This window comes from Schistocerca gregaria, chromosome 4, assembly GCF_023897955.1.
Source record: "Schistocerca gregaria isolate iqSchGreg1 chromosome 4, iqSchGreg1.2, whole genome shotgun sequence".
NCBI classification, from domain to species: Eukaryota; Metazoa; Arthropoda; class Insecta; order Orthoptera; family Acrididae; genus Schistocerca; species Schistocerca gregaria.
In genome coordinates, this window is record NC_064923.1 from 722,873,405 (window position 1) to 722,887,974 (window position 14,570).

The 14,570-nt window shown below is 38.3% G+C and overlaps 1 protein-coding gene and 2 non-coding genes across 11 annotated transcripts in view; all 3 read left to right on the forward strand.

Moving 5' to 3' along the window:
• The window catches only part of LOC126267241 (uncharacterized), a 210,461-nt gene that overhangs the window by 181,112 nt on the left and 14,779 nt on the right, over positions 1–14,570 (forward strand). For all 9 annotated transcript variants that reach the window (XM_049972226.1, XM_049972225.1, XM_049972228.1 and 6 more), the window contains one exon: positions 9,859–10,011. In XM_049972226.1, the coding sequence (XP_049828183.1) occupies positions 9,859–10,011 (153 nt within the window). The remainder of the gene's footprint in view (positions 1–9,858; positions 10,012–14,570) is intronic.
• Positions 9,280–9,354, forward strand: Trnas-cga (transfer RNA serine (anticodon CGA)). Its single transcript has one exon. It is a non-coding gene; the product is annotated as a tRNA-Ser (tRNA).
• Positions 13,777–13,878, forward strand: LOC126268509 (U6 spliceosomal RNA). The gene has a single exon (XR_007549132.1). It is a non-coding gene; the product is annotated as a U6 spliceosomal RNA (small nuclear RNA).

Sequence of the window (14,570 nt, forward strand, 5' to 3'; positions counted from 1 at the left end):
TTGTGGCAGCCTGGAGCTTTATATGAAATAGTGGCCATGAGCATGGATTTTCTGTCAGCTTTTTGGAGGGAAAGTCCTAGTTCCCATCCCCCGTTAAAACACTGCTGCAGAATGCACGTACAGAACAGCCTTGTGATCTATTCATATGCTTAAGGGGACCTCACCAACAGAATGGGCAAAAAGTGGATTCCACCCAGTGTTCAGCTGGCTCAAAGTGCAGTACTTGTACTTCCAGATGGGAATGCTGTGCCTTCCTGAACGCTTACATCAAATTCCATTTTGGCAGTCTGGAGTTCATCAGGTCGTAGATGCTGTAATTGTGAGAAGGCTGAGTTTAGTATGTGTGTTGTGCTCTGCCCTTGTGGCTGAAATTAGTGAGTGGCCTTTGCGTCATGAGTGCACATGAGAATACACACCGTGCCTAAGCCTATGTCACCTAAAATCTAAGCAGTTAGCGCATAGGGAATCTCCTCTGCACATGCTTAATTATGGATTGTGTAGAGATGATGCAAGAAGCATGAGCTTAGGACATTGGCAAGGCAAAATACCATCTAGAGTCTACCTGTTTCCGAGGTGGCGTTTGTACTTGTGTGTTGTTGCTTGGCTCTGTGAAAATGTAAATACCAGCAGAAGCAGTTGAAAGAAGCTGAGGATAAATGTCTCTTATGTTCTATTTTGATTTTCACTTCAGATATGTTGTTCTGAGAAATAATAGATTTGTCAAGTAACATTGTAAATGTTAAATGTGAGAACAAACAAATGTGGAAGTGTTTGCTAAAAAAGACAATGACGTCTTTCCGTAGCAAGTTACTGTAGATGTGAGCGCTCTTACAGCTTTCAACACTCTGCACCCAGAGATGAAATCACATAGTGCAAGGAATGGCAACTGCATAGTCTGAGAAAGGGAGCGTAAGAAAGTAATCAAGGTAAAAGTGCTCTTGAACATCGGGGAGACGACATGAGTGATGTTGGTTCAGTTATGACCCATAACTTGAGCCCCACGACACTTCTGTGTGCCTGCCTCCAAAGTATCTATCGTGGTAACACTCCTCCCAGACTGGTATGGGTGAGAATCATGCACTGCTCAATCCATGAGATCTGATACATTCCCTTTTCTTACAAACTATGGTTTGGGCATCTCCATTTGTACACAGTTAGCCACATCCTGGTGCATGAGCTCACATAGCTGTGATGTTAAATTCTTCATAGATTCATTGTGACCTGCTACAAGTGATAAATACCTATAGACTGGCAAGATTCGAAATTTTGTCCAAATTTTCAGCGCCCATGTGCCATACAATCTGTTCTTCCAAGTGCACGTATGTGTCCTCCTCCGCAGGCTTCATGAACCCATTACTCATTCTGGCAGTCTAATTGTAGCATCATATGACTACAGTTTTTTAAATCTGATGTTATACTTGTTACAGTGAAATGGCTCTTGATGTGGCTGGACCCTAGGACTGAGCATGCAGTATAGAGTGGCAGTGCTTTGAAACCCATATGATGCAATTGCATCCCTTAACCACATAAACATTGTGGTTGTGGCAGACCAGCCTTCCCCTCGAGGAAGGTAGTGGCTGGCTCAGAGTCTGTCACTGTGCAACTTGTCTTGCATCTATTGTGCTGATTTGTTGCTGGCTTAGATGCATTAGTGTGTGCTAAAAATTGTGCTTGAGCTTGGAGCAATATTGCCGATTCTGTTGTCGCTGATGATTCTGCATGATTGTACTGACTCTCCTGTCAAAGACGTGTTCTCAGCTGCTTCAAATTTGCTTCTGACAGTGGCGGGGCATCACTGTTTACAGCTTGCTGAATGTCAGTACCTGTTTTGTAGATAGCTGGCACTCTTGAGACTGAGTGACAAGAAATATGCAGTATTTGTGCAATATTCATACAAAGTTTGTCATTTGTGTAGGTCATTATTTGTATGATAAAAATGCATATATACCATATGTATTAGCACACAAATATGTTGTGGAACTTGGAATATAGTAACATCTATAACTAGACTGTGGCCAGGTCACTGATCACGTGCACCCTGATGTCTTTTCTGCAGGTAGTCTTCTTTAATACCAGGTAAATCTCTGTTCTGGGTTCTGTAGCGTGGTGTGGTGATCATTTTACCTCAGCACTGTTTTCTGTCCTGTCGCAGAATGTTAGTATTAGTAGTGTTTTCCCACCAGACCGCTGCATTGATAAAATCTACTTCTCTAATTGTAAGTCCAGCAACATCACCTTAAACATGAATTTTGAGTTTGCACTGCTTCACAAATAAGCCATTTGCTAAATCAAGAAATGCAATAGTGACATATAAGTGCTTCAAACTGTCAAAAATGGAGTCCTTGTCGACAATAATGTAACACTGAATTGTACAAATATTTGGAAGGCCAGTGGTGTTCACCATGACCACACCATACGTAGGCAGTTCTTCAAACCTCTGCGCCTAAGGCACATCACATCTATGGTTCCACGAATATAAGTGCCCCTCCATCCCCTGATTTTCATCAAAATATGTTAACATAAATAAAAATGTCCCCTCATTCAAAACTAGCCCGCAGGTCATAAGACAATCACTTTCCACGTTATTTCTAGTTTTTTAAAATTTATCATACTTTATTTTTACAATGACGACCCAGAAAATATATTTGTACCAGTTGGGAACTTTGCCAGAAATCAACGGAAGTGTTATGGTCACAAAGCACATCAAAGAAAAGAGATGCTTGTTTCTGTGGTTATGCTGGACATGTTTGAACCGCAGCAGGGTTGCATAGGCCACCACCCGTTAGTTGCTTTTCGCCCACCACTGGTGTGCTGGCAGCCTGCTTCACCGTTCCTTCTTGTAACTGTTCACATAGCCTGCTCACAGCCTGTCTCCCACCCCCTTACCCAAACTTGCACAGTACAATGGTCACAGCAAGAAGAGTAACATGCAGTGAGCCATTCGTAAACATACATACTAAAATGTGTTCAGTTGCTTGCACCATGGGTGTTATGTGATGTCCTTAGGTTAGTTAGGTTTAAGTAGTTCTAAGTCCTAGGGGACTGATGACTATAGCTGTTTAAGTCCCATAGTACTCAGAGCCATTTGGACCACTTTGCTTGCACTAAAGGTAAGCTACAGTTTCTTATGTATTTCTGTGCACGTGTAAGCATTTAATTCAAAGACAATTATGTCAGAATTGCTTAGAAATATCAGTTGAAGATTTTTCAGGAATCATCTAATCAATTTGAAAATATTTAATTTAACTAGATGGCTGTGCGGTGGAGAGTAACACTGACGAATTGGAAAATATAAACAACATGTAATCTCTTTGGTTTTCTCGGTGTGGCTGATTAATGGTGTGTAACTTTGGTTTTTCACCACCACAAGTGGCATGCATCAAACATGTTTCAATCAGGAGTGATGGAAGAGTGAATTCTTATGTCTGCACCTCATCACTTCAGTGGAATCTCAAAAATATAGCACAATGGTATGCCATCTCTTTCTACATGAAACTGGGTGAGAAAGTACCATGCAGGAAGCTTCAGCAGGGTTTCGAAAACGGGGTTTTGTCAAGGGCGCAAGCGTGAAAACGGGGTTTTGTCAAGGGCGCAAGTGTGAAAACGGGGTTTCGTCAAGGGCACAAGCGTTTCCTGAACACAAAACCAGCATCAAAGATAAACACTGCAGAGGACGACCATCAGTAGCATGAAAAAATGACAACACAGCCAAAGTGAATGAACGTATGTCAGCTGATCAAAAATTAAATGAGACTGATTACAAACCAACTGAACATTAATCAGAAAACTGTTCATCTGATGTCGACTGAAAATCTGAGAATAGGAAAACTTTGTGCCAAAATGGTTCCCATAAATTTTGCAAAGCAACAAAAAGATCAACGGAGGCGTGTGGATGCTGATCTGTTGGAATAGGTGGAATGGAAACCAGAATTACTGAACAGAGTTGTCATTGGTGATGAAAGTTGGTTTTGCCAGAATGATCCCGAGACAAAACATCAAAGCTCGTAATGGTGTTTGAGGGGATCGCTAAGACAAAAAATAGTGTGCATGTCAAAGTCAGATGAAATTTATGTTTGCATGTTCAACTCCATGGGTATTGTGCATGAAGAGTAGTTACCTCCAGGACAGTCAGTAAATTAGCGTTACTACAAAGAAATTCTGTAAACAGTTACAAAAAAGTCTGCTCGCACATTGCTAACAACTTGAGCCTGCATCACAATAATGCACCATCTCATACTGCCTTGTCTGTTAAGCAGTGTTTGATGACAAAGTACATCGCAGTGCTAGCACAACCACCATATTACCCCAACATTGCTGTGTGTGATTCTGTCTTTGAGCCTTTTATTATCGCAGGCATGCTCGAAGCATTCCATGCGGAGGCAGCTTTTGTTATGTCTGTATTGCTCGCCAAATGCTGGTGCCTGCATTCCAGCCTATATGAAATGCTTATCTGGGCTTTTGAAAACTATCAAGTGAAAAAAATTTGATTCTTGCACATCTTACAGTCTGAAATCTTTACTTGATAAAGTACTAACATTGTTACTTATTTCAGTTCCAGAATAATGGTCCTTGTGAGCACCAAATGTTATGGCTAAATGGCAGGGAGATGAAAATCTCTCCTTTTACACAGTGGTAATTAACTATAGAAAACTGGTGATCGGCCAATTACGCATTAGTCAAATAACTGAGCAGACAACCACTCCCAGGTTCTTTGACAATATGTTAATGCACTGTCACTGCTCCATGTTTGGAAAGGCCACAATGATGCAGAGTACATCTGCAACACTCTTAAGGTTGTCCATGAATCACAAGTGATGGCCAGGACACAAAATCAAAGTAACACCGATAAGATACAGAACAGAAATCAACAAGCCAGGAAAAAAGTCTCTCACAAGTGTCAGTATAACAGCCACGTAACACGGAGAACCACAACAGTTGCGTGGACACCTGAGCACATGAGAAGTGAGAGAGGCTAAAAAAATCACCCACGGCAGACGAATCCTCATTAATTACAAAAGAGTGGCCCACGTAAAGGATATATTGGCCAGCCAACTAATGGTCATGTGCAACCAGTCCTCTGCGAAATAAACCTGGCACCAAGTACGAGTAACTCATTCAAATGATATTAAGTAACAGGAAAATAATATTGCACTTAATTTAAAGATATTACACAAATCAGTCCAAGATACAAACAATTGTTCATTGCAACAAATGTATAAACCAGGAATGAATATGGTTTCCCAATTTGCTATGAATCCCTCTCTTAAATCTGACCCTAAGAGCAGACCTGTCACTTTTTAGTCTTTTCAACAGTGTCAATGCCAAATTAACTGAAGCAGTTGCGAGACATCACATATTTGTAAAATTGCATTCCCCACTTCTCTGACAAACAAAGCTTCATTTCTCTTCCTCCGGATTCAGTGGCACCTCTAACATAGAATAGCAAGAAAGCCATTAAGCATTTCTAATGGTAAGGTGGTAAAGTCCATTCATCATCTCTCAATGCACTATGTGCCTCTGTTTGAATATTTGTGAGAATGGGTTTGTCAGTAAACAAATGGCATCACTTGAAAGCAAATATCTGGTACCCGCCTCTTTACGTGTATGGAAAAGGACAAGATGTTCTATTACTAATGGGAATTACTTCCAACTTTATTACATCAGTGGGTTCTACCTCTTCAGTGACTGTCAAGTTAATGATAGAGCTTCTTTTACCTGAATTCAGTCGCCTTTTAGCGTGTACGTGATTGCGAAAGGTGCTGCAGCTCCAGTCTCGTATCTACATTGCAGCAACATACACAGTAAAGGGTACAGTCAATCTGTAGTAACCAGCAGCATTTGGTATATTCAGCGGGAAAACAGTCATGTCAGCAGTTTTTGGCATTTATTATTTTTTCTCAAACTATATAATCAACAGTGTTGACGTCACTTTGAAAATGAACTACACTAAGAAAAATTAAGTTACAAACATTCATCCACCTCTGTAAACCATTAGGAGAGAGGTTAAAATTTCCTGTCTGCAATTATAGTCTTAAAGAATCAAACTACCATGTTTAAAACAGCTCCCAATTTTTGATTACTTTAGAAATGAGTTAAAGTATTAGATATGATAAAGTGAGGTTGTACTGTGTGGTACTGGCTCCTTAAGGTCAAATAAGTTTGTCTCGTGATGATTTGCGTGGATACCATTACATCCTACTTCTTTATTTGTAGTTACTTTATAGAGCACTTTCTGACAATTGCCCAAGTCAGTGTCCAACATAATTTATTTGTAATAAATCCTGTAGCCTAGAAATATATGTAGTTAATTGGAGTAATCAATGGTGTTTAAAAATTTAACATACTCTGGTTTCAATTAAAAAAGAAAATCCAGTTTCAAGGTTGCTGTTTTTATACAATATGAACAAGTTAATACAGCCCACCAAAAGACACCTTAGCCAATGTTAATATGTCGTCTTCAATTATTGTATTGTGAGTTTTAAATACCTCTTCAACAACCTTGAAATTGTACGACGAAGATAATGATGCTTTTACTTTGTTCTAATGAAGAATTATCACACATGTAATAAACATTTCATAATAAGGTATGAGTAGAATAGAGTGCCTTCTCTGTTTTTGTATGTTGTCCATGATCTTCCATGTATAAGTGCAGTGGTTGTCCATTGCTTGACATACTTAGACTTACGTAATAAACATCTGTATAATTTTAAAATATTGTTTGTAGTATTAAATTGTTACAGCTGGTGTTTTTACAACTGATACAGAAGAGGTCTTGTCAATGAATTATTAGCACAATGGGATTGTGCATGTGTTCTGATCCAGTATAATGATTGCTGAGATACGATGTGCAAATCTGGATGCACTGAAGTTTGGGAGACGAGTTTTCATTGGATGGGTGTGGGTCTGGTGCATGTGGTGGTAATTCATGACTAGATTCACACTCATCCTATGAGAATTGTCAACATCGTCTTTTACTTGAGTTAATTGTACATGCCTTTCCAATTTGGTTGTTACATTTTTTTCCTGCAACATCTCTAGCATGGTTAAGTTGTAAAATAATCAATTTGAAAATGCAGTTGTAAGTGCTTGAACATTAATTCCATCGCTTCAACGTCTCAAGTTTTACAGAGAAAGACAAAAAATGACACATGCTATTGTGGAATCAGATTCCTTCCACCTGCAAAATAGCAATAAAAGATTGGATGACACAGTGTAGTTGAATTTTTTCTCTTCTATTTTACTTGGCTTATCACTGTTGAGGTTTTTTCTTTATTCCTACACACTAATTTCCTCAAATCCTATCCTTTCTTTGTTGAATGTAAGGGTTCTAGTGCTGAAAAATAGTGTGTGTTTCGTAGTTTAACTTCATTGTTCATGTTGTTGATGCTGCTATGCCTTGAAAGCTGGTGCATAGTAGCCAAAGAATATCACATATGCTCATGTGAAAATTATTGGTTTTCATTTCAAGCAAATATTAATTATATCTGTACATACAATAATGCTACTTTCTGCTTGTATTAGTAATAGTGTAATACCTTAACAGTAATTTTTTGCAGCATTTTTAGCTACCTTGCAACTTCGAAGTGATAAAGGTGTTATTGGTGAAGTTATGCATTTGTTCCATGGATAGTTTGCATGATTATGTGGAGTGAGTGTGACAATATCTACACATGGTATATATTCATTCTGGCTATTTATGTGGCACTAAATAGCACAGTGACTTCTATGTAGTAATCATGGTCATACTAAATCTTGTAGTTACTGATTGACAAGTTGCATATTTAAAAACAAAGTGAACATAAATTTTTACTGTACACCGCATACTACCAATATTTTACTAAATATTTCTATACGGAGTCAGAATTGCCCAGGAGAAATAATTTTAGATTATAGGTGAGATTGAAAATCCACTTCAGTTGCAAATGATATTTTTTTTTTTTTTACTTCACGATTAGTTGAAGATACCTGTAGCTCTATCATTGGGCATTACATTAACATTACAGGTAAAACCTTGGTTAACAGCTACTTCCTCTCATGGTTTAAGCCATGGGTGTGGGATGGGCGGGCCAGTTAATTGCAAAACCTGCAAGTCATGGCTATGCGACATTAGGAGCAGCAATTGACAGTGCTGCGCTGAAGGGAGACACACACCTTAGATCAAAACCAGAAATACAAAGATGCACATGTATGCGCTGCAGGCGAGAGGGAGCACCTGCTTTACCAGTGCACAAGGAACTAAATGGTGAGGCCTATTGGCTTACCAGCTGGATGTGGTGGCCCAGGTGATCGACATACGAACTGGTGTGTGTGATGAAAAGAGAACCACAGGAATTATGAGTACAGGACTGTCTACTTACATTAATATTAAGACCCAGACAATAAAAATGAGGCAAATAATATATTAGATATCATTATTGTTCTTCGTTGCTTGTCCAAAATACTGTATCTTATATGGCTACATGTTGAACTGCTTCAGAACCACAGGCAGCTTTAGTAGTGAGTAATGGGTAATTCCCATTTTTCTTCTAGTGCTGCTTGTGTGCTATGCTTCAAATTATGACGGGTTCTTTATAGGGAGAGAGAAGTTCTCCATTAATCGTAAAGTAAAAAATAACAAGAAATTGTCTATTTTTACAAACTGTCGTGTAACTTGAAATTTTTTGCATTCTCTTGTAAAAATGGTGATTTGAAGGCAACAGTTTCCTATTATTGTTAATTGATAGTTATTTAATGTTGAAATTTAATCTTGACTATTTCCTCATAAAACTTATTTCGTGTCTAACCATAAAATGACCATTCCTGCAGAGTGAAAATCTCATTCTGGAAACATCCCCAGGCTGTGGCTAAGCCATGTCTCCACAATATCCTTTCTTTCAGGAGTGCTAGTTCTGCATGTTTCGCAGAAGAGCTTCTGTAAAGTTTGGAAGGTAGGAGACGGATACTGGCAGAAGTAAAGCTGTGAGTACCGGGCGTGAGTCGTGCTTCGGTCGCTCAGTTGGTAGAGCACTTGCCCGCGAAAGGCAAAGGTCCCGAGTTCGAGTCTCGGTTGGGCACACAGTTTTAATCTGCCAGGAAGTTTCATATCAGCGCACACTCCGCTGCAGAGTGAAAATCTCATTCTGGAAACATCCCCCAGGCTGTGGCTAAGCCATGTCTCCACAATATCCTTTCTTTCAGGAGTGCTAGTTCTGCATGTTTCGCAGAAGAGCTTCTGTAAAGTTTGGAAGGTAGGAGACGGATACTGGCAGAAGTAAAGCTGTGAGTACCGGGCGTGAGTCGTGCTTCGGTAGCTCAGTTGGTAGAGCACTTGCCCGCGAAAGGCAAAGGTCCCGAGTTCGAGTCTCGGTCGGGCACACAGTTTTAATCTGCCAGGAAGTTTCATATCAGCGCACACTCCGCAACTGGATGCTGTTTTGAATGCCTATGGTTTTCCTAAACTGAATTAGGCAAGCTAATATATTGTGCGTTGGTGTTTACACTTTTTTTTTTCCTCCACACCCTGTACAAGATGACTGGATGAGAACCACTTATTATTGTTACTGATCACTTCTGTGCAATCAACACTTTTTCCTCTGAAGATTATACCATAAGGCAATGATGAGTGGAAATATGTAAAATGTTGATTTGCCTATTTGCCAAATTAGAAGCAATGCAAAGAGCAAAAGACGTAAAGTTTCATCTTCCTTCCTTTTTATAGCAGGCATTGATAGAATTAGTTACTGTTGTTTTTTAGTCAATAAGTGTAATTTGTAATATTCTACAGGTCTAAGCTGATCAAACTTCAAATCTAAGAAAATATTCCAATGCAAGTATAATTTGTGACCAATGCATGTTTATTTGGATACATTTATGTTACAGTTAGCATTTGCTTTGGCAGTAGCAGAGATCACTCTGGAATTTGAGCACAGAGATTTACACTGGGGTAATGTGTTAATAAAGAAGACTTCAGCGAAGCATATTACTTTCAAATTAAGTGGAAAGGAATTTTCAATTCCAGCAAATGGAATACAGGTATGAAAGATTCAATATTTTATGAATAGATCAATGGTAAATGTGTAAATCTGAATGTCTTAAATGAGTTTCAATGAGTGGTTGGAATTTCTTTAAGTGATACTAAATGGTAGGGAATGTATGTCAGTGTTAGCATGTTGAAGGTTTAAAGTATTAGCACTACATGGTGTGGTAACATCTTGACCCTCAAAGGTTGGTGTGCTGTTGTTGAATTGCATGTTTCTGTCAACCCCTTAGCCCTGACTTCCACACACCTCCTGCCAACTCTTTCATTTTCATAAATGTACTGTCCAATCATCCATAGTGTGATTTTAGAATGTGCACCTGGAACCAGAAAAGTAAGGTTTAAAAAATTTTATGTTGTTTCTAAGTGTGGATTCCTTGTTGTATCAGTATTGTTATGTTGTCCTTCATACATCATTAAACTCCAGTAATTCAGTTTATTGCTGGACATGGGTAGGAGCCATATGTTAATTCATTGTGAAAACAGAAATGAACCACCAAAAATGACATTTCTAGGAAAAGTGACAACTTAATCATGATGAAGACTCTGCACTGATTTCTGTTCATAGTAAAATAGATACACAAACTGTTCGGCAATGACAGGTGTTTTCTGGTTGCTGCCAATATTAGTTAACACACACACACACACACACACACACACACACACACACACACACACCACATGCAGCAGAATAGCAGTAGCTGTTATGTAGATATACTACATTGTCATGTTAGTAATCTTTTATCAGAAATTGGTATTGATGAATTGATAAGTTGTTCTTAGGTCAGTACAGATTTTCTTTACCATGATATGGTCACTGAAACACAGGGTCATCTTTTGATTTTACAGTACATAGATAAAAGCATCGGATGTGGGAGAGAGAGTTTTTGCTACTTTCCTCTGCTTCTCGTCTCATGGCAGTCTTCGTATAAGATGAAGTACAATAACATGCAGTTCAGACAGCCAATATATGGAGAGACTTTCTACTGTGGATAAACTGTGCAGTGGATAATTGAATGTTATAGTTAAATTTTTGAATGTGCTTTCTTCGGAATGTGGAGGATTCTTCCCTCTCCCTGCTTTGCTTGTAAAGAACTAGTTAACTTTTTTGCATAGTTGCATTTGTTCAGAATCTTTCATCACTTTTTCTACAAGTTGACCTTGAAAATCTCAAATGAAACTGTACCATGATTCTTTTGTTTATACATGGCTGTAGTACTGATATAATGTATTCAGTTGAAATATCTGTTCTCGGCCAAGTTTTTTGTTTATTTGTATTTGCTATATTACATTCATTTATTTTTTGTACTTGCCCCTAAAACATTAAAAAAACACTGAGATCCTAAAATTACAATCAGTTCTGATGGTACACTTGTGAGTCCAATGTTCGATAGTCACAATGGCATAGTTATTTGCTGCAAGCAAGTCTTCCAGGTTACAGTGTTCATTCAAACCAACAATCGTTCAGCATCCTGTCCTGCCCCACATTGACAAAGTTTGTAGTAAGTGTTGTCTTTGGTGGCAAAGGTTAGCCAGTGTGGTTTTCTTGGTTTCCTCAACATTGTCCAATGATGACAGTCTTCAAGGGGCATCTTAATGTGTTAAACTATAGCTTTTCATTAATTTTTTTAATTTTTATTGTGAATGCTAAATTGACATTCATTTTGTGCAAACATTGCTCAAGTCTGTGTGATCCATCGCCAATATAGGTCATACCTGCAAACTCCCCTTTCAGGAAAATAGAACATCTTGACACACACACACTAAAAATTAAAAACATCATCTACGTAATGCTTATAGAAGTGTAGTTTTCTTATTAAGTGTTTTATAGTTTCAAAAGCAAAACAAAAAAATTTTCTCAAGAAATTAAAGAAAATTTCTGCTTGCATTCTCGTAAGACTTGCCTATAGTTATTCATTCTTCATGGTAGTAAATTTTCTCATTAAATGTAAAGTAATAGATAAGACAGCTCTAATAATTCTGCCAACTTGATTATTTCATCAGCTTGATAATTTCACCTGTACTGGGCCACCGACCGGTGTGGCTGAGCGGTTCTAGGCGCTTCAGTCTGGAACCGCTACAGTTGCAGGTTCGAATCCTGCCTCGGGCATGGGGTGTGTGTGTGTGTGTGTGTGTGTGTGTGTGTGTGTGTGTGTGTGTGTGTGTGTGTGTGATGTCCTTAGGTTAGTTAGGTATAAGTAGTTCTAAGTTCTAGGAGACTGATGACCTCAAGTGGTGAGTCCCATTAGTACTCAGATCAATTTTTGTACTGGGCTTTTGAAATAACCGTTTCTGTAGGACGATCTGTATACTTTCTTTCACAGGGACATTATTGTAAAGAGTGGCAGTATCTAAAAATGCTAAATTAACATCTGGTAGTTTGATAACTGTCTAATATTTTATGAGCTCCTACCTATATTTTACAGGAGTAGAATCTTCAGATGTGTATGTTCACTTCAATTTCTTGTTCAGTATTTTATTTAGTTTATAATTTGGGGAAGTAATGTTAATAGTTGGTCTAATTGTTTTATTTTGCTTATTTTTATTTGGGAAGTTATAATGTACTAAGGGTTCAATGTTTTAATGGTTTTCTGTTTGTTAGGTCAGGAGGAGGGTTGTTTTATCAGGAAAATACTGTGTTTACCAGATTTCCCCACTTTGTCACTAAAAAAAGTACAGGGTCGTCCCATATTCGCAGATTAAAGTATTGCTGCTGAGCTTAACGTTTCTAAGTATATAGTGGTGTTCTACATTTACATATGAAGCTTTGGCTATTTAGGTCACATGCAGATTTTGGAGAATTTGGTAAGGGGCTGGCAAATGATACTGACCTTCGAACAGGCTCGAGATTTCCAAATACACCGAAGCACTGGTTTTCAGTATTGGTGTTGCTCAAGCAATCATTTGTCATTTGCAATACTGACATGCTCGTACAATCATTTGACATTTGAATCCCTTGGCACTAGTGCAAGGTATATGCGAGAGGCTATGAACTACGCACCACAACAGTCCACAGCTCTGCTTCAAATTTGATAATTTCGTGAAAAGCGCGAGTAGCACAAAATAAAATTGTCTTACAAATTCTTACTGAATTTGAAAAAGTTTTTAATAAAAGTTCTGATATGTAAACACTATGCAAACTGTAAACTAAAGGTAACATTCAAAACCAGAAATGTTGTTCTTCCAAAAAATTACTTGGTTCTGAACTCGGATCAATATTTCATTTGAATTTTAGCGACAGTAATTAGAACATGATGTTAACATTCAGATAAACAAGGAAAGTTTATCGAAAATGAAATGTTCAATAAACGAAATAGACCATATTGGCTAATTGTTGTGAGAATAAATTACAGCAGCAAAACACGTTGTGGAGATAGTACCAACAGACATCAGTAGATCGCAGTATAAGGGCAGTTTCGAAAGTTGGTGGTGTTACATATGACTTGCACCGTAGATAATTTTGCAGTCCGTGCTTCAGTTGCTCAAGTACAGCATTATCGGGGACCAGACTAGTGAGCAGGCAGTAAATTAAGTCGCGTTGTCAACTGGGGAATGTGCACTGCATATGTTGGCTATTTAGGAACATCTGCCACGTTTAAAGTGCAGTTTGCCTGAATCCATTGACAAAATTGGACAAATACTCAACAAGAATGCTCATTTATGCAAGGTACTATCATCTAGTCTTGTACTCACTTCAGCAGTGTGTGTGTGTGTGTGTGTGTGTGTGTGTGTGTGTGTGTGTGTGGGTGTGTGTGGTGTGTGTGTGTGTGTGTGTGTGTGTACTAAAATTGGAATGATAGACTAGATCTGCATGGCCCCTGCACAAGGATGACATGCAAAATCATGAAGCATTCCACATTTTTAAAAATAATATTAAAAAATGTGGGGCCAGTCACGTACTTCAGAGTTTCATGTTGTGATGATGTCAACGCTCACCATGGTGTATGACTGGAATGAAATGAGGTGTGGCCAGTAGGCAAAATAGTGTCTATAAACAAAAGAATTTTTTTCTGTTGCTTGCTCAAAGCTCGCTTATCAGAAGCCTCCCATAGCATACCGTGACTCAGCTACAGTTTTGTGGACCTTAAACTTATCGCAGATCCTTTTGTTCCTTTAAATCAGCCATTTTTAAATCCTCAGACACAGTAGAACACGATATATAAAAATCAGCAACATCAATCACTCCATTGCAATCGCAGTAAAATCACATCGCAGACTAGTTGAAAGACAGAACTAGAGGCAACTAGTGGTGTAAGAGTGTACTTTGATTATTTAGGTGTAATATTCAAATTCTCATAAATTAGAAATTTTGGATAGAACTTCATATTGTATAAGTTCAGCTTCCTTATCCTTGTTTTCTTAGATGTATTTTTGTTAGTTTCTAGTTGTCTCGTATCAGTTTTGTATACATTTGAATTAACACATCTTCGTCTTAAGTAAGTAAATAATTAGTTAATGTTAGATGCTGGTCTTGCAAGCCTTTTTTGAATGTAAAACAGATGATCGGAACACATTCATGCTGTAAACCGTCTGTAATCCTTTTAATATTAGGCTC